A 20815-nucleotide genomic window follows, 5' to 3' on the forward strand; every position below is an offset into this window, starting at 1 on the left:
ACTGATACGACGGCGCCCAGCATTATGGTGTGTGGAAATCCGGCAGAACCCAGGGGAAACCCACGACCATCCGCAGGTTGCTGGAAGACCTTCCCACTTACGGCCGGAGAGGAAGCCAGCATGAGCTCACAGCGAGCGCATTGGTGAGAGACTCCTGGGTCATTCAAGTCCGTTTGACGAAGCTACACCAAGTTTATTTACAGCGATGACACCAGTACGATCTACACATCTTATTGGCAAGTTTTCAAATTTTCAAAATCAGATATCTTCCAAGTGAAGGAGAAAATTTGCCGACTGTGCCGAAAGAGTGTGAGTCAGTTTTAAAAAGCTGTCGAAACACTAAACCAAATCCATTTACAGGGATGACAAGTAAGTATTCACGATATGCTGACATGGATGCCACGCCAGGGGTAATTTGCAACTACTTCATAAAACAGGCCTTTCAATATTAGCTGAAATGACTTGTCTAGACTTCCAGCATGCAAACTTATCCCATTCATGAAAAAAAAAAAAAAAACAAGTGGCTGATGAAATGGCTTCAAAATTAGGCAGAGAATTGGTTAGCTGTGGCCTTCTCATTTTGAACAGTTGTTGGGTTAATATGGCCCTGCTAAACACAGTATCATGTGGACTCCCAGCTTGCAATCAGACCAGCTCACACACAAGGTAGCCAATCACACACTTATCGTGTGTCTGTCAGGTTTCTATCTGATGCTGATCGATGACTGTCGAGACATATCATAGACAAGGCTGAAGACACCAGCTAGCCAATGTCCAATATCTCGGCGTCTTGTAACCGAACACTCATTTACAACTCATTACCGGGTTTGATCAATGTTCTGCTTCAAAAAAAAAAAAAAAAAAAAAGAAAGAGCAAGGCCAATTTCCTTCTTTCCATAATTAGGTTTTATCCTACAAACAGAAGGTGGTCAGTCCGCGTTAGAGAAACCAAAAGCTGTACAAGTATACCAGGTGAATCAGCCATAAAAATGGCTAGCTCGAATGCCAAGAAAACATGAATTCCTGGAATATTCGGCTATATTAACACCGTATCTCAGACACACAATTATCTGACAAGTACACCCCTGGAAAACCCAAAAGCTGATTTTCGATACAACTGCCACATGTATCTGTCACCATTTCTTCAACTTTTTCTCCTTTCATTTTTGTTCAATTTTATAGATTCTTCATTTTGTTGTGTTTTTTTTCTTGTTTTTTTTTTTTTTTTGGACTTTCTTCCTTTGGCCTGCTCAGTGCAACATTAAATGACCATTAAACTCTCAGCTTTATAACTTCAGTACAACCATGTGTATATACATGTATACACCATGTGCACCTAGGCTCAGTTCAGCTATAACCTACACAACAGCAATTGTCAGACAAACTTCAGCTTGTTTACAGAGTAAAATTCGTCAGCTTGGTGTCGTTTCACCAACTATCAGCTTCATTTCATTTATTTATTTGATTGGCGTTTAACACCATACCCCAAGGATATTTGACTATGGTGGGGGGTGGGGGGGGGGGGAGCTTGACCATTTGCAGGCTGTAAGATTCACTTCAATATGACTACATATGTATATGCAGCTAATAACGAGCAAATATTTCTCAAACAAAAAACCAGAGGTAAATCACCAAACTCTTGGCTTTTACAAACTTTTGTACCATCTGATGCATGCTACACAGGTGGGAAACGTGTGGGTTTTAAACGAATATTACACTACAGACGTGTCCACACCAGCAACATTGGTTGCTTATTGTGAGCAAGATCCCAAGGACGGTTCCCAGAACACAATCCACAAATTACATGTCCCAGGCCCAGACTGCCTCCAAACCTAGTGATAAAAGCAACTGAAATGCTGTGCCATGGCTTTCTCTCAATATTTCAAGAGAAGAATGATGAACCGGTAACTGTGGTGAGTACTAACCGTACCCTTGTGATCCCACTAATTGTGTGTCCAAGCGGGAAAAAAGGACAAGCACCCTGTGAAGACCGGTGTAACGATGACCGCAGCGAGTACTTACCATTGTATCCGGAGCGGGAAGATCAGCATCCGAGAACTGGAGGCCAAAGTAGTCCTTCTCCACCAGCTCTAGATGTTCAAACACTTTATCCAGGAGAGCTTGAGCTTTGTACCTCTTCTGGAAGAAACCGAAACAAGTCAAATTACCAGTTTACATGCTGGTCATGTGTTCCATGCAATTCATGCATTTCAATCCATTTTTTTATTTAGTCCACCAAAAAAAAAAAAAAAAAAAAATTACGTACGGAGTGAGTGAGTGAGTGCTTGGGGTTTAACGTCGTGCTTAACAATTTTTCAGTCATATGACGACAAAGCCATCCTTATGGCGTATGTAATGTACATCCTTAGACGCAGGACGGATTTCCACAGCTCTTTTATCTAGTGCTGCTTCACCGAGACGCCTTACTGAAAGCAAGTAAGCCAACCCGCCTGAGCCATTATACTGATACAGGTCCACCAGTTGTTGCATTATCCCCTTCATGCTGAACGTCAAGCGAGGAAGTTACAACTTCCTCTTTTAAAGTCTTAGGTGTGACTCGACCCAGGATTGATCCCGGATCTACTATTCCCGAAGCGGACGCTCTACCAACTGTGCTATAGGGGCCGGTAAAATTACGTATGGGTACATGTTGTTGGTCTTTTCACTGCTGTCTGCATGTTTCATTTTTCATTTCTTCATCTTTTAAATAAAGAGAAGAAGTTTCAGCTGAGAGCATAATTAAATTAAATAATTAAAATCTAGCTAACCGATATGAAACGGTTATAAATTCTGCTGGAAGTTTACAGTTAAGGTCTGCTTTTCGCTTTCTGGAGCGTGTTTACAAAACAGATTTGATAACATCCAACCATATTAAAGAGAGTTTCAGTCACCGCCAACCTGCAATATATTTATTTGTTATTCGTTTATCTGATTAGTGTTTTATGCCGCACTCAAGAATATTTCACTCATACGACGGCGGCCAGCATTATGGTGGAAGGTGGGGCACAGCCTTGGGGAAACCCACGACCATCCGCAGGTTGCTGGCAGACCTTCCCACTTATGGCCGGGGAGGAAGCCAGCATGAGCTGGACTTGAACTCACAGCGACCGCATTGAAGAGAGGCTTCTGGGTCATTTTTGGTTTTCTAAATTTGGACAAATTAACAAGACTTAGATGAACCTGCAACAGTCCTGAACAAGACATCAATGTTCTAATATATTCAGATGAAATGTGCCTTTTAGTTTATATACAAAATTTTTTTGTCCCCATTTGATTTCCCCATTTGAAAAAAAAAAAAAAACACTAATCATGCTAAAAATCAAAAAGGGCAATAGAAAACTTGATCCTGAAAGACAACATTTCATTTTATTCCATTTGATCTTTGGTCATGAGATTTTTTGGGGGGGATGAGTATTTTTGCACTACACAATGAAATCATGCAAAGAGCTCTGGGTACCACCGTGTCCATACTGGTTAGTGCATATGTACCCGACGTTAATGCAAGCGTCCGAAGCATTCATGGTGTAGATGAAATCATGCACTGTGTAAAGTCTTGATTCATGACACAGGCTTATGTTTGTTCTTTGAGTTCTAATAAGAAAAAAATCACACGTACAATGAAAGACATGAAAGGCTCGTCTGATCCTAAAGTTTTGAGGAAGAACAAATCCCCTAGCTTACGCCTACAAAAGCCGAAACACAAAAGCTTCACGAAAGGATAAGAAGGTCACAGCACCGGGAAATTAATGGTTAAAGATGTCGTTAGGATGGAGGACATATACCGTCCCCAGCGGTGGGGATAACCCTCAAGTGATGGCTAAGTTGTTACCGCTAACGGCCTGGTCATCAACCAGCAACAACTGGACAGGTTAATTTTCCCAGCTTTGTCCTGGAGAACATGCTATAAAATCTTCTTCAATGGGAGGTATTCCTAAATCTATACAAACCCTAGAAGTACCAGGTCGCCGGGAAAAAAAAAAGGGAGTGTGTGTGTGTGGGGGGGGGGACACAATCCACATATATTTACATGTACACTTCCCCCTCCCAAATCCCTCCCCCTCCCCCCACCTCCTCTCCAAAAAAAAAAATTCCACAGAGGATTTGCCACTCCGTCTGGTTGCCACGGCAACTGGGTAAGAACTCTCGGATTAATGGCTTTCACCATTCATTTGCATCGAGGTAAGAAGCAGAAGATTCCTGAATGATGCTTCAACTTCGCACTGTCCCGAAATCTGCTGCGAGCTGGCAACGCCTGTTTTTATAACTTAATAATGAAATATGCAGCGTAAATTGAGCATTAATTCAGAAAGTATTCCAAGAAACAACACTGGCCTCCAGCCATAATGCAATCACTAATATATAGAAGAGCAATAAGTCAGAAACTTGATCAAAAGCATTTCTGTCATTCATTCATTTCTGGTTTGGTGATGAGAATATATCATCATCACACAAAAATGCAATATTATCACGTAATGCAATATTATCACACATAATGCAATATTATCACACATAATGCAACAGCAGCACACATATTGCAACAGCACCACACATATTGCAATATTATCACACAAACTGCAATGATATTGCGGGTTTTTATTGAGCTTCTTATCGAATTTCTTTTTGTTGGGATGGTTTTTTCCTCTATCAATGTTTATTGCTTTAAAATCCCTATCTTTATCATAAGCCAGATTAATAAAAAATTTCCAAACGGACCTATCCTATTCTTTCTGGTAAGGTTGACCCAGCAAAGAACAGGAAAAAGACTGTGTATTTTGAGCACGATTAGAAAACGTAGCAATGTTATCAAGGTCACTTCATTTCAGTGGAGAACTTCTTTCCAAAATTTGTTGCTAAAAGTCGAAAAGTTGAATATGACCTGGATTTGGTAGTTTGGCACATTTGGTAACTCAATACAAGAAAAAAAAATATTTCAATGAAAAGATGATGGGCGAATTTCGCAAAGATTCTGGAGATTCTGGTTAACCCGAAACAATTAATGTGCAGCGTAGCGAGCAGTCCAAGAAATGCAATATCCTTGGTGCCAGTAGCAATCAATACAGTCGGGTGGTGGAGAGATAAAGTCAATCCTGCTAACAGACCTCCATCCAATCAGCTGGAAACAAGAGCAGGTTGAACTCATGACAAGCCCTGTTCTGACGTGCTGTTTGTATGTAGATTAGCCCCTTTTTCTTTTTTTTTCACAAGGGAAAAGAATGATCTGGATTAAAGGCTGACCACAAAAAGGGTTAGACTGGACAAATAGGTTCTCTGGTAGGCAGGTTATTATTAGCAGTGCACTCTTTGATGGTGGAGGGGAGGACGGGGTTTGTCAGTGATTAGGTCTTAATTCTCACTACTAGTCTGAGTACACATCATTGGCTAATCTATATATTACACAGATTAGACCTGACCAATGGCTGCAGGCCCGTGCTCTTACACACATAAACCAGCTACTGAATCTTGCATCACAACAGCGCTCATTTATTTATTTATTTGATAGATGTTGTGCGCCATACTCAGGAATGTTTCATTTATATGACTGGAGTCAGGCCTATGGCTGGTGAAACTGAAGCACTTGGACAAAGCAACCCTAATTCTTCAACCTTTTCAACCACCACTGCTGCAACCAATATTTTGAAACACTCTGAGAGAATTAGCAGAAATAGTTCACGGTTCTAGGAAGATTGCATCTTTAGCAACACAAACAAATCATTCTTGGCATCATTTTTATAATAAAATGCAAGGCTCGCGAAATTTTCAAATCTCTGGTAGCCCTTTGGTCACAAACCCACTGACTAATAGCTGTAGCCGAACCTGCACAAACTTGATTCAAATCTATTACTGTATTTCTTCTTGTTTGCAAGGTGTTTATTCCAGCACATTCTGGGTGCATTTTTCTGTGTCGGCTGATGAAGCCGTGGAACTGGCCAATCCAACCAATTTACTTTTGTCTCCAAAACTAAATTAAAAATGTGCATAAACGGCTCTAAAAGTTGCTCTTTCGTATCAAAAAGGTTGAGGACTTAGGGTGCTTCACTGGTCAGAATTATTCAGCTGCCCATTGAGGGAGAAGACAGTTCAGCCACTGAAGGTCCCCAATACAGCTCCAAACCACTGAAGGTCCCCAAAACGGCCCCAAACCACTGAAGGTCCCCAATACAGCCCCAAACCACTGAAGGTCCCCACTGAAGGTCCCCAATACAGTCCCAAACCAATGAAGGTCCCCTATACAGCCCCAAACCACTGAAGGTCCCCACTGAAGGTTACCAATACAGCCCCAAACCACTGAAGGTCCCCAATATAGCCGCGAACCACAATAACACGTACAGAAACTCATACTAAGAGTAACAACGATACCAAAGAATACAAAAATAGATACTTACATCAATTTCAAATATTTCCTGTGTATCATCGAGAAAATGAACGATGCATGTGACTGTTTTCTGTTGGCCTGGCCGGTCATGGGCCATCTCCGAGGCCCGAACATTGTAACTGCCACTGGAGACTAGTCTCATGGACATAGTCTGTGTGTCTGTGAACAGAGGAGATCACGTGTAAGAGAGGGGACCTCATTTTGGTGAGAAAAAAAAACAAAACAACAACAACAAACAAATGGAGATCCACTTAGACAAGTGTTGGTATCTTCAAAAGTAAACAGTTCTTGACTGAAAAGAAAACAAAAAAAATCAAAAATTAACAAAATCCTAATTGACTAAGTGAATAGGCTGAGCAGATTTCCATTCCAAAAAGAAATCAGAACGTGAATGTTTCTGTGATGCTTGAAATTGTACTTGCAAAATTATGACTTTCCAAGGAAAAAAACCAAGCCTGGTATCATGAGAAATTCACCTCTGAAAGGAAGGCAGGAACAACAACATTAACAGTCCTACGTCCAGTTGTTCCACACTGGTTTAAGACTTAATACCAGATTTAACAAGTATTCAGTTTTCCACTTACATGTAGCCTAAACAAAATTGTGTAACATCGTATTTAATATGAACAGAAACTGATGCTACTATACTTTGTCTTTGGAGAACAGCATTGGCTGCTGAGCTTGGCTAAAAATTTAAATATAAAGTATGACTTAATACCAGTATTAGCTAATACACTTCTGATCAACAGGACCCTGCGTCAACAGGATCCTGCGTCAATAGGATAGAAGATGATGGTTAAGTACAGTTGTCATGGAGGGGAGTCCATTTCACAGACAACCTGGATGTTTGGAAAATAAAGTCCAACCAACCTACTAACATCAAAGAACAAAAAAAAAAAACAAGGAACCCAATACGATGTGGGTCCATTTCAGTATTGCATCCCTGAATCACAAACACCATCAGCACCAACAACAACATCATAATTATCATCTAATAAAGCTGTCTATTTCAGCAAAAACCAGAAGGGGCCTCTGTGGCTCAGTCGGTTAGCGCGCTAGCGCAGTGTAGTGACCCAGAAGCCTCTCACCAATGTGGTCGCTGTGAGTTCAAGACAAGCTCATGCTGGCTTCCTCTCCGGCCGTACGTGGGAAGGTCTGCCAGCAACCTGCGGATGGTCGTGGGTTCCCCCCAGGGTTCTGCTCGGTTTCCACCCACCATAATGCTGGCCACCGTCGTATAAGTGAAACATTCTTGAGTACGGCGTAAAACAACAATCATAAAAAAAAAAACAAATCAATCAAAAACCAGAAGCGAGGACAGGGCATCGACTTGGAACGCCCTTTACGGACTATGAATGGTATACGAATGTCGGACATGACGCTTACATGTAAATCAGTATAATAATTGACTGATTGGAAAACACACTACATGAGATGAGTCTAACTGGCATACTACAGATGTCTCAGCCATAATCGTGATGGTGTGACTCACTGACTGGTCAGTCAACACAAGGGCTTTCACTCGAGATCGATCATGAATGGACATGTTCTCTTACCCGCAACCGGCCCGGATAGCACAGTTGGTAGAGCGCCCGCTTCGGGAGCGGTAGATCCAAGATCAATCCTGGGTTGATTCACATCTAAGACTTTAAAAGAGGAAGTCGTAACTTCCTCGCTTGGTGTTCAGCATAAAGGGGATAGCGCAATGGCTGGTTGACCCGTATCAGTATAATGGCTGGAGCGTGGCAGCTCACTTCGGTAAGTCGTCTCAGTGAAGCAGCACTAGACAGAAGAGTGGTGGAAATCCATCCTGCATCAATGAGGTACATTACATACACCCTAATGACTTCTTCATCGTCATACGACTGAAAAATTGTTGAGTACGACGTTAAACCCCCATGCACTCACTCCCTCTTACCAGTGTAAAGTACCAAAAGAGTGACACTGTACAAGAGTACATGTGTGTGTATATATATATATATATATTCATCTCAGTAAATGTATGTGTATTAGATGGGCTGATTGACCTGTCCATGGCATTGTACCAAACACAACAACATTTCCGGAAAGGTAATGTAATTACATACACACTGTACTAGTAATCAGGGAGTACTAGTAATCAGGCTGTACTAGTAATCAGGAAGTACTAACAAACCACATGAAACAAAACAAGGAATATATCTACAGTATATATATATATGCCCCAAACAAACACATTCCTACACTGTGTAACACATCTTCACTTCTGTTTCTGAAGTAAAATTATTAACTAAACATGCAAAACAAATGAATTAGTACAGTATATAATGCATACAGAGATATAGCAGACCAATGGAAATTGGCAATCTGGCTACCACGGCAGTTGCAGTGAGGTGCAATGCATCTTCACCTCTGTTTCTATAGACTTTTAGTAACATCATAACTGCACTTGCAAAATAAATGTAAAGAGTTGTAAAAGCTTAGATATAAAGTTATGCATATAAGGCATATAGTAGGCAAATGGAAATTGACAATCTGGCTACAACTGCAGTTGCAGTAAGGCGCAACACACCTTCACCACTGTTTCTGAGGTACATGTAAAATTATAGCTAAACATGCAAAATAACTAGAGTTATAAATCTTTGACACAAAGTTATACATGTAATGCAACTAGTGATATACATGTACAGCGAGCCAATGGAAATTGGCCATTAGGTTACCATGGCAATAGAAAAACTAGACAAATGTAATGACAGACTTCATTACGATGTCATTACGATGTCAATTAACAACACAATGAACACGTTGCCTGAAATATGTGTTTTACGCCGTGCTCAAGAATATTTCCCTTATACGATGATGGCCAGCATTAAAATGGGTGGAAACTGGGCAGAGCCCGGGGGAAGATGCCTGACATATGACCGTTCTTTAGAAGCTGTCATGGCTGTAGGGATCAACGAAAAATGACAGGTGATGTGTTGTAACACGACGATTTCAAAACTGGCAAATTCCAGTGCGCCATAGACATCACAATGGAAGCCTTCTAATAAATGATGCTAGTCATGGCTAGGTCAAGATGACCTGTCACTACCCTTCTCCCTACCCCCATCTTGTGCATATCAGGGAATCATTATAATACCAGTAAGACCAGTGGCTGCCATCATACCAGAGGAGCCAATGAGGCTTGAATGTCACCACCCAATTAAAGGGGTTATATAATCACTGACAAACATCCAGTCATATTGGATCAATAACGGACAAATGTCACTGTACATCCCTCCGAGTACTATGCAATTATCAGGTGGAATTTCTGGCCAACAGACAAGGAGCATGCATGTATAGTGTACCTTGAATTTCCAACAACTGTCTTTCCTTCTTATTTTTTTTTTTTTTATAGACGTTTATTTATTAATACATGTATATTTATGTAAGTTTTGTTTAACTCTACACTCAATAATTTTTCACATATGATACACAGAACCTCTTCCAGGGCTTTCAAATTAAAATGTGTGAAATGTTGTCCAATAATAGTTAAAACTTAATATCCAGGCTACATGATGACAGTGTTGCTGTTGCCGAAATTTGGAATTTAGGCGAGTGAACTGTTAGGTAACATGCCAAAACAGTGTATACTGAAATCTTTGAGTTACTTGGCTACTGCTAAAATGGCAAAGAAGGAAAGTCGATATCGGCACACCAGCTTTTCTCAAAACCAGGTCTGATTTGTATGGAACCTACTACAGTTTGTCCCTTTTTCGTTAACTGGTCGTATTGACTTTTTTTTTTTTTTTTGGACTGGTGTTTTACGCCATACTCAAGAATATTTCACTACATTTCATATGACAGCGGCCAGCATTATGGTGGGAGGAAACCAGGAAGAGCCCGGGGGGAAACTCACTACCATCCGCAGACCTTCCCACATACGGTCGGAGAGGAAGCCAGCATGAGCTGGACTTGAACTCACAGCGATGGCATCTGAGAGAGGCTCCTAGGCCATTGCACTACGCTAGCGCGCTAACCGACTAAGCCACAGAGGCCCCTCTGGTCGTATTGAGTTTCTTCATTTATTTCATACTCAAGAAATTTTTTACTTCAACGACGGCAGTCAATTTTACTGGTGGCGGATACAGAAATGGCCTCTAAGAAATCAGTGACTAACGTTCACACATGTGAAATGCAGACGTGCAAACTGTTCCTAATATCCAAAAGTGGCTATTCTAAGTTGGTTAAGCTCTATAAAATAAGACCGTTGAAAGTTGCTTTAGGTTCAGTAAGCCTATACATTTTCAAACAAAATTTCCTAGCTGGATTAATACACCAAACAACATGACACTACAGAGGCTGTAAAAACTGAGAGAATTAGAAAGGCTTGATGCTGAAAAAAAAAATTAGTCACAGCTAGTTATGGATATCTTAGGAAATTAAAAGCTTTTTTTCTTAGGATTATTATTCTTTTTTGCCAGTGTAATTTTGTCTGCTTAGCTAGCTATACAGCAATTCATTTTCAAATTCCTTTTTTTTTTCTTTCTTTTTTTTTCATGTTAACATTCCAGATTCATATGTGTCTCTCAGGAAACTAAAAACCTGTGCCTTGCTCATAAAAGCAGGAGTCCGTCAGAGAACTGAAGAATGTGTGGTAACGCCAGATTTTTACGAGACAGGCTCTCTTATTTAATTATCGGGAAGATAATGGTATTGTAGCCGCATCCTGCAAGGGCCTGATTGTGTTTCAGGCCAAGCCAATTTTAGTTCATGTTTAATGGGGTTATCTCAGAGATTTTTGGCAAAAAATATATATTCACTAATCAAATCAAATTTTTTTCTACTTACCAAGAATAGCTCAAATTATTGCTTTCAACATGCTCAGAAAATATCTGACATGTAACCTGTATTATCTGTGGCAAAAAAATGAAACAGTTAAAATGCGACCTGCTTCATAAATGTTATTAACTTTATTAATTCGAATAAAATTTATTAATAAAATATAATTATTAAGATTGAAGAGTTACATGTGCACTTACGAGGCTCAAATATTGTGAAAACGTAATTATTTGGGCCTTTCTAAATTAATAGCAAAAATTGATTGGATTTAAAATGCTTGCTTTTTTGCACCCAAATCTCCAGTATAGCATTTCCTGTTTTAATGCCTTTCCGGTCTGTCAGCAACCTGCCGATGGTCGTGGGTTTCCCCCGGGCGCTGCTCGGTTTCCTCCCACCATAATGCTGGTCACCGTCGTATAAGTGAAATATTCTTGAGTATGGCACAAAACACCAATCAAATAAATAAATAAATTTAACGCCTTTCCAAGTTTTTACAAAAATCAAACTATTTCATTCTGTTTCAAATATACAGTAGACAGCATTGTTTTTTCTTTGGGTGAGGCATGAACAATTCAGTAGAGTAGAGTAGAAGTAGAAATTATGATCATCAATTATTCAGTGAATATCGGTTTGTAATAACAGTGAATATCTGTTTGTAATAACAGTGAATATTGGTTTATAACAACAGTGAATATCTGTTTGTAACTGATGTGTTCAGATATAGTTCTTAGCCTTTCCTTTTCTCATCTAGATTTATTTAACAACCTTTCCCTTGCAAGCCTATATTTTCTGTGGTAACAAACTAAACAAAACAACTCTTTTCCTTTTTCCATGTGGTAATTCAAAAATGTTTCCTTCATCACATAATTTAACTCGACCTGGCCTTCAATGCGAAATCATACGAAAAAAAAAATGTGAAAGCACACCAAAAATCCACGGGATAAATAGGGATTTAGGATTAACCCATGGGATAAATAGGGATTTAGGACTAACCCGTGTCAATGGCAAAACAAACACGTTTCCTTCATACGCATCTGCACTTCTCAATGTAATTACAGCGGTGTTCAATTATTCAAAACAAAGCATTACTACAGTGTATATAAAAAGTATAAAAAAAAAGTATATAAAGTATATCAAAATTTAGACCTACATACATCTATAAATGATATTTATTTATTTATTTGATTGGTATTTTACGCCGTACTCAAGAATATTTCACTTATACGACGGCAGCCAGCATTATGGTGGGTGGAAACCGAGCAGAGCCCGGGGGAAACCCACGACCATCCGCAGGTTGCTGACAGACCTTCCCAGGTTGCTGACAGACCTTCCCAGGTACTGTCTATAAATGATACAAATGATACAAAACTCCTCTAAATCTTAAATGAAGTGGAGCATACAGGAACTCACCTACATGTATAAGTAGCCTAATGACTTCGGACGTTAAATAGCAGAACTGCTTGTTATGTTAATTAATACTGACACAAACAACGTCAGGAATTAATGTCTCCTTTTTTGCATATTTCTTTTCTCTGAGAGCAATTGGGCCAGTAGATTGCAGTAAATGAACTTTGTGATTTGACTGGATTACATGCACCTCACTCACATGCAGGTAATCAATATGTATCAAATCTGCGATTCCTTCCACTATTCCACTAAATCGATTTAAAGTCCCCTTTTATTTACAGAAAACTTCTCATTTAGATATAAAATTGATATGCATCAAATCTGCTGACTTGACAATATTCTACCTGGAGGTTACATGTGTATGTTGACTGGAAACATAGTTTGAAAATGTATGCATATATCCCTCAAGCTCCACCAACAACATGAAAATGTCAATATGTTTGGTCATTGGTTCATTCTAAACAAACTTAAAAAACAAAAGTGACAACCTCAAATTGATCATCAAAAAATGATTCTGAAACATGTAAATAATTATAATATCAAGATCCTTAAATGATGGTCTGTTGTTCTTTATTCACTGCCATGTTATTTGAAAATGTCTCTATAAAATGAAATCTAATATTTATTTATCAATTTGATTGGTGTTTAACGCCGTACTCAAGAATATTTCACTTCTATGACGTCGGCCAGCATTGTGGTGGGAGGAAACCGGACAGAGCCCGGGGGAAACCCACGACCATCCGCAAGATGCTGCCTGACCTTCCTACATACTGGAATCTAATACATTCCAAACCTATAGGCTATAAATCATATTGGATGATCTCAATTTCTGCCACATTCATCATTTTGAAGAGCTTGAAATAGCACACATTTTGATGCCTAACATGGCAAGGAACAATAATTAAAGGCAGTAAATAAGACTATGAAGACTTTTTCTTATACGTATACATACATACATGTGTACAGTACAAGCTTTCTACACAAGCTCTGTCAACACAATACACAGCACACACAATTACCTCGCCATAACAATGGGTCTGAAATTACGTGTGTGTTTATTTACTGCAAATTGTCTGAAAATAAAGACAGGAAATTACCCACCGGGTCATACAACATCAAAACGAATTTGCCCAAGCAATTTTCTGCGAGTATAGCTAGACTTTTTACGGGTATCTATAAAGAGAGGAAGACCATCAATGGGAATTGAGTTCACATATAGCGTTCATGTGTATACCAGTCTAAATGAGTTGAAAGTGATTGCTCAGACGTCAGGCTTAGCCAACAAGTGGCAGGGCTGTGCTGGGCTCGTTCAACAACACGTGCAAAAAGTCAACTGCCGTTATTACGGACTGAAGAGCCAATCAGTTAAAGGTCAGAACGATCTCATCAACCTATAAGGCCCGCATTACACTTCATACTAAACACAATGGTCAAATGACACAACAGTCAAAACGGCTCAGGCCAATTTGCCAAAACGGCCGTCCGACTGACACTCTGGAATAAATGTCACCCGAGGGATTTGTTTAAAAATGGTTTTGCCAGGATTCCATTCTCACTGTGTAGGTCTACGCGGTAGACCCTTTACAAATATCTCGCACTGTTTTTACCGCGTTGTGTGTGGTGGTACAAACATATAATAAGCATCAACCGACGCCCACTCGTATAGATCTAGGACTTCATATCCATCATTCATTACCTCAACTCACTGTCTGGTCGCTGGGCTAATACACACACTGCATTGTTGCCCAGTTACCCAGACAACACACGCCTTGCTTGAGACTACCTTAACACTTGCTGTCTTAATCCATAGACAAACAGCAGAAGGGAGCAAGCCCTGCACAGGGATACTTTGCCTACGCTGCAAAAAATTCAAATATCACGACTTCAAAGGAAACAATAAAAAGTGTTTCTAGGCAACACTATTGGAATCCTTGCATAACAACAGAGCTTGGATCTATTTTAACAGCGAGTTTTGTGAACTTAAAAAGTCTAAGCGCAAGTTTATATCCTACAGTCTCCTAGAACAGCACGATTCTCGGAATACTTGTGAATTTTAATCCCCTCTCTATATTTTGTCTACAGCTACAAAAGTTTGAAGGCCAATGGAACTCCATTCCAATTAATCTTTTCCAAAAGGAGCGGAAAAAACGTTTACGTTAAAATATAGCAGGATGTGAGCATAGTAAAAAAAAAAAAAAAAATATACAAGACCAGAATAACAAAAAGCTGCAAGATTCAGCAATAAGTCGCTGTCATTTGCACTCCGTCTAACTCCATGAAATGAATGGATCATATTCATGTCTTAAAATCTGCAGCACGTTTTTGCTTCCTGTAAAATCTGTTGAGGTTTCTAGCGGTAATATTAACGGCCAATATCTGCTGGCATTAGGCTAAATCATTAAGATGTGCCGGTAAATGTATCTGCAACTCTGAGCGAATGCCTGAGGAAACAATGACTTCCTACTTAACATGTAAACTCATCAAAGGTAACATGTAAGTCATCAAAGTGCACAGGTGTGCTGAGAGAACTGGGATAAGCCACGAACACTCGTGCTTCCCATCACTAGCAGATGACACAGGTGATCAGTGTATCTAGTTACAGTCTAATCACTGCGCTGGCCAGGTGGGATTAATGGACATGTTATAACCCAGGTAACGTATGAAGTACATACAAAGGTAAACCACTGTACTGGACAATGCATCGCATCTAAGTAACATCACAGGTAGTACATCTAAGTACATCACAGGTAGATGATGTTGGACATAACTAGATTAAATGAAGATGGCTAATCACAGGTGAAATGTGTTTTTTCCAAAAAGCCTAGCAGATAGTATATGTAGATGTATAGTATATCCATGAACATGCAAATCATTTTAGCATCAGGGGCCAATTCCTCAATTTGCAATTTTTGTTAACATTAAGTCAAAACTTCAAACCTTACGATACCACACAGTGTATGACCCTGTAGGGTTTAGTTACTGATAAATTTGTCTTCACTTAAATAACACTTGTTACATGTAAGTGTTCCAAATTATAAACCATATAGGCTAAAAATAAGGTTTAAATCACATTTCATGAGCCCTTGGAAACTGGCCCCAGATAGCCATGCACCAGGTCTAAGTGAAATTAAAAGAGGCTATACCACAGACTTTTTTTTGTAAAACATCCCTATTTGCTAATCAAATCAAATTTTCTCTGTTTACTAAGAATAGCTCATATCACTGCCTTTCAGGAAATATCAGACTCTTACCTGTACCATTTATAGTGTTAATATGATTCTAAAGTTTGAAGATGCTATAACTTGACCTATTTTATATATTTTAGGAACTTTATTAAAGATGGAGTATGAAGCGCAACATTAAACCTGAATTCATTCAAATAAATAAACAAATGGGATAAAAAAGATGTTGTTACATATACTGAGAACACTTCCAGCCTACATCCAAAACATTTTCTAAAAAATTTTTGAACAAGACAAAAAAGAGTAATAACTTCTACAAGAGGAATATTTAATGTCTGTTAAGAAATAAAATTTTCAACATTTTCTGAAAAAAAAAAAAGATTAATTGCTCCTTTAAAGACGAATATCTAATACCTGTTAACTGGAAAAAAAAAAATTTTAAATATTGACCTTCATGTACCGAAATAGCTGCCTATACATCGTTATCATGAAACATAGTTGATTACTTTTAGTCCGTGTTGTTATGGTCCACAGATCGTGGCAGATGATTTATTGATCGGCTGATGACATACACGTACAGTGTACATGTAAGCCACTTTAACACTGTACGTATGTATATGTCATCGCTAAGTGACTTCTGGTATCGACACAGCTGCAATCATCCTGGTGCCAAATTTGTTAAGGCTTAAAGACACTGCAAAATGCCTCACTATCCAGTATACTCGGAGCTGAGGGAACCCTTTCCCATTAAAGAGACCGAAATTTAGGGTGCCAAAATCCTCCACCCCTTACATTCATGCGGCAAAAAACACCTCAATATTTCCACTGTTTTCTTGACTGTACTGTAAAGGTACTTTATAATTACACGATTCTTCAACCTTTTCAATTGCCTCAGCAGGCAATATTTTATAACATTCTGAGAGAACTACTGACACAAACAATTTATGTTACGCGGCACTTTCATCACAATTTTATGCCTGAATTACACTGAAAAAGCTGCTTTAGAAGCTGAAATGACTAAAGATTTACAGTATCAACCCGATTCTTCAAGGATTTTGCATATGAAAGTGCAACTTTCAGTTCTATTTATGCACATTTTTAATTTGATTTTGGAAACAAAACTACATAGGCTGGATTGGCCAACACAGAATAATGCCCTCAGAATATGCTTGAATAAATACCATTAAAAAATTCAAAAAGGTTGAAGAATTACAGTAGCCAATACTTTAATCCCAATACTGGTACAGATATAACTTCTTGCCAGGTGTCAAAAGGCAAAAAGGAGTATCAACCTTGCAAACAGGAGCAACTTTGCAAACAGGAGCAACTTTGCAAACAGGAGCATCTTTGCAAACAGAAGCAACTTTGCAAATAAGCATGACATTTAGCCCTCAGGTCCCTCAAATACATGTACATGGCATTTCTCAAAAGACAGAATGTCCGAAATTCGACCAACTGATCCACACACAGACAGACGGACAGACAGACAGACAGAAGGCCTCTTGGAGCTGCTTGTCACTGTTAAAAAGGGCTGCTCAAAAGTCCATACATGTACATGTAATTACACTTCAAATAGGTGGACAAAATAACAGCCAAGAAAATGTACTGTACATGTGTTTCACATTACAGCCCATGGGCTTTACATTATGTTAATCGGATAAAAGCAAGCAATAGATGAAGAGTGCCTAATGACACCTGATCAGTATCAAAATCAAACAGCTGGCTGCTGCTTGCGATTGGCCACACAAATGGCAGAGGACAGGTCGGGTTGGTACCTGCAAGGTACTAGTCAAGACAGAAGACAAATGAGTAGAGCCGGCTGTGATTGCCGGAGGTAACAAGACAACAGAACAAGTGCAGGTGTGGTTGATAATTACTAAAGACATCTGCAATTCCACTCAGCCCTTTAGCATAGACCTAATGTTATGTAATGACCAATACGCAATGACGCCTGGTTCAAATAAGCAGCACGGCAAGGTCGATACAATTTTACATGGACCAAATGTTCTGATACAGGACCAAACTGTCATGGTTATACCAGCTTAGCTTTAATAATAATGTGAATAGCTGAAAGTTTATTTGCCACTATGTCCTGCACCAACTGAACTTAAAAATTATTTCCTGGCTTGCTAGCCTGCAACATGTATTTCGTCTAGAGAAATATGTTAATGTATTCATTTGTTTCTTTGTTTGCTTAATACCATATTCAATAGCCTTTCACTTATTCCATTGCAGTCATGAGTGGAAAGAAACTGGAGTGCCTGGCATATCCCATCAACCTTTGACATGCTACTGACCCGCTTTTACATGTTTCATACAGATAATCATGCAAAATCGGTGAAATATTGTGGTTTTCAAACTGTAAATTATGCACAAACAGCTCAACAAATGCCACTGACAGCTTACTGTCACCAAGGCTCTATGAATAATGCGGGCGGGTGATCTTCCCAGGCTCTTTTAATTAAACCTGCACTTTGTTTGCTTTATGACTAGGAGTCGCATGCCTTACACTGAGCCACATCTTGCTCACCATGAACATATACTTGTACCTGTCACACGGTGAGTACATGTTTGCAATAACATTTAATAAACTGAACATATGAGCAATGCATCGGAGGCTTGGATTAATACTAACACAGTAATTACAGCACAATAAATAAAAATACCAATATCCAAATACACCTTTTACTACATGTATACGTATGCCTTTGACAAACTTGGAAGGGTTCAGGTAACTGGCAAATCATTATGACATTAAGTGGTTAATTAGCCTTGCAGGCTGAAGTCTGATGCAATCAACACTTTGATGAAGACACAAGGTGATCACAGATATGGGAGATAGAAAACAGACGAACACACAAACGAACAAAACTAATTAAGCTGCCACACCTGTAATGAATAATCATGTGGAAGTTATTAATAAACCCTGAAGATGATTGCAGTGCATACATCGTCGTCCCAAATATACAAGTATACGAAACAAGGTGCATAATAATGCAAGTGTTCTTCAGGAGACCACCTGAGAGACAAACCCGTACAGTCATACACACAGACCAACTGACACCTTAGTGACCACAGCTGTACTGATTTATATTTTCTGGCATATTTTCTTTTACAAACACGCACATTTAAGATTAAATTTGACCGACTAAAAGTAGAGAAAAATTTCAAGAAAAAAAAAAGATTTTAAATAAGGTACCTTAATTCTTGCATTAAATAAATGATTATATAGCTTAACACTACGTCAGAATAATGAAAGGCTGTTTAAAAAGAATTTCATGTTTAACTGAAGATATCTTACATTGTTGTCACATGCTTTGTGGCTTTTCTTCAAAGGGATCTTTGGCTTAGCTTAAAGGAACATGTACTCTTTTGTGTAAATATCATGAATTGAGGTACATGTATACTACACGTTACCATGGTAATTTATTACAGGCTAAGTGTAGGTTAAGCAGAACATTACAACTGCTTTGATAAAACTCTACACCCAACCCCTTCCCCTCCAACACACACTGCAAATAATTACCACTGTCCTCGTCGGACATGTCAGAGAGTTGTTCCCCTTGTTCAAGAGGGGCGTCTCCAGCCAGACTTCCGAGGGTCTCCATGGGTTCCTCTGCGTGTTCTGACGGAGTCTCCATCGTCATGGTAATAGAGTGACCAATCACAGAGCTGAAAACGCTCTACGCTCCAACTGCATGCATATCTATGCTGATTCCCTGATCTAAGTAATCTATGATGGCAAGAAACAGGTAGTGGTAAGATCAAAGGACCAATCCAATATCAAACATAATCAGGAAGTCAATGTTCTTTTGAAAACCAAATCACAGTGTACAAGTCTGCATTCTGCCTAAATGTCTCAGAATGGACTTTGTGTAAAATGACACAAACACCACACCATCTGATGGACTATCACAGTGTTGCGACACTTTACAAGGTGCCAACTCTTGATATGTCTTGACATGGGACATCAAAGTTACCTCGTATAATAAGGTAGATTCAGGTGTGACACGATTAAAACCCTACACGGCACCAGGTAAACTTTTGGGGGGAATCACACCACTCTGTATTCACAATATTAAAATTTGACTCAGTCAGGAAGTCCTCAGTGGTCAGGTATTCCAGTCTCACTACCTCACACACTTGACTGGCTGATTGGTTGATTTGTTAGTGTTTAGAGCATAGTACTCCTTAAACACTGAGGTTTACATGTTGCATCTTGTACATGTAAAATTGTACACTTCCATTCATTTCACATGTACAGTCACAAAAAGGGTCACAGGTAACATGGGTCAAGACAGGCCTCGAACAAATGACAGTGTAGCTTAGACACATGAGGAGAAAAGTAAGACTGGGGTCTTCTTCACCTGCGATGGTTGCATCAGCCTATGAATGCTTTACTTCCTGTAAGTCCCCGGAATAAATGCATCACTCAAGATCGGCACACGTGTAGACATCCTACACCCATCAGCTTTACAGCATGACGAAAAAAATAAATTATCTGGCTGAAAGAAAAAAAAAACACAAATTTAAGCTGCACATCAGTGTCAGGTTACTGTATATGCCTGTATATACATACAGCTGTGAATTCTCCCTAGGATACCAGGATCACTGCTGTTGTTGTTGTTGTCGACAGCTGGATAGCACAATGATGTAGGCTATATGTACATGTACACGCATCTTCGTAAGCCCATTTGTAATCCTGTGAACAAAATCCTCTCAATCCTCACTGATGCATGTTAAATACTACTGTCATCATCACCATCATCGTCATCGCTGTAGTAGAGGGTTGGAATGGTATTATGTACTGCAGCACAGGCTTCGTATATACCTCATTTGATAACACCGACTCCTTCCTCAGGCACATCCGAATTCCCTGGGCAGAGAGTAATGTTAAATGTGCATGTCGAGTGTAATAGACCTTGATACGCAGACACGGTGCCTCCCTCCGTCCCCCTGGTTCCCCAGGCTGCTTGTCCTTGCGCCTGCTTGTTCAGACAGTGCCAGATTGCTATTCCCCCTCTCAGGGGTTTGTCTGTCCCATGCTACAGCC

General features: G+C 39.4%; 1 protein-coding gene across 1 annotated transcript in view; it reads right to left on the reverse strand.

The window, feature by feature from the left end:
• LOC135477863 (tyrosine-protein phosphatase non-receptor type 4-like) overlaps window positions 1–20097 on the reverse strand; it is a 101021-nt gene extending 80924 nt beyond the window's left edge. The window contains exons 1-3 of the mRNA XM_064758069.1: window positions 19289–20097; window positions 6384–6532; window positions 2023–2139 (exon numbers count right to left, since the gene is read on the reverse strand). Of these exons, the coding sequence (XP_064614139.1) occupies window positions 2023–2139; window positions 6384–6532; window positions 19289–19409 (387 nt within the window). The 5' untranslated portion in view covers window positions 19410–20097. The remainder of the gene's footprint in view (window positions 1–2022; window positions 2140–6383; window positions 6533–19288) is intronic.
• Window positions 20098–20815: the final 718 nt, after the last annotated feature.

The sequence above is a fragment of the Liolophura sinensis genome, chromosome 11 (assembly GCF_032854445.1).
Source record: "Liolophura sinensis isolate JHLJ2023 chromosome 11, CUHK_Ljap_v2, whole genome shotgun sequence".
NCBI lineage: Eukaryota > Metazoa > Mollusca > Polyplacophora > Chitonida > Chitonidae > Liolophura > Liolophura sinensis.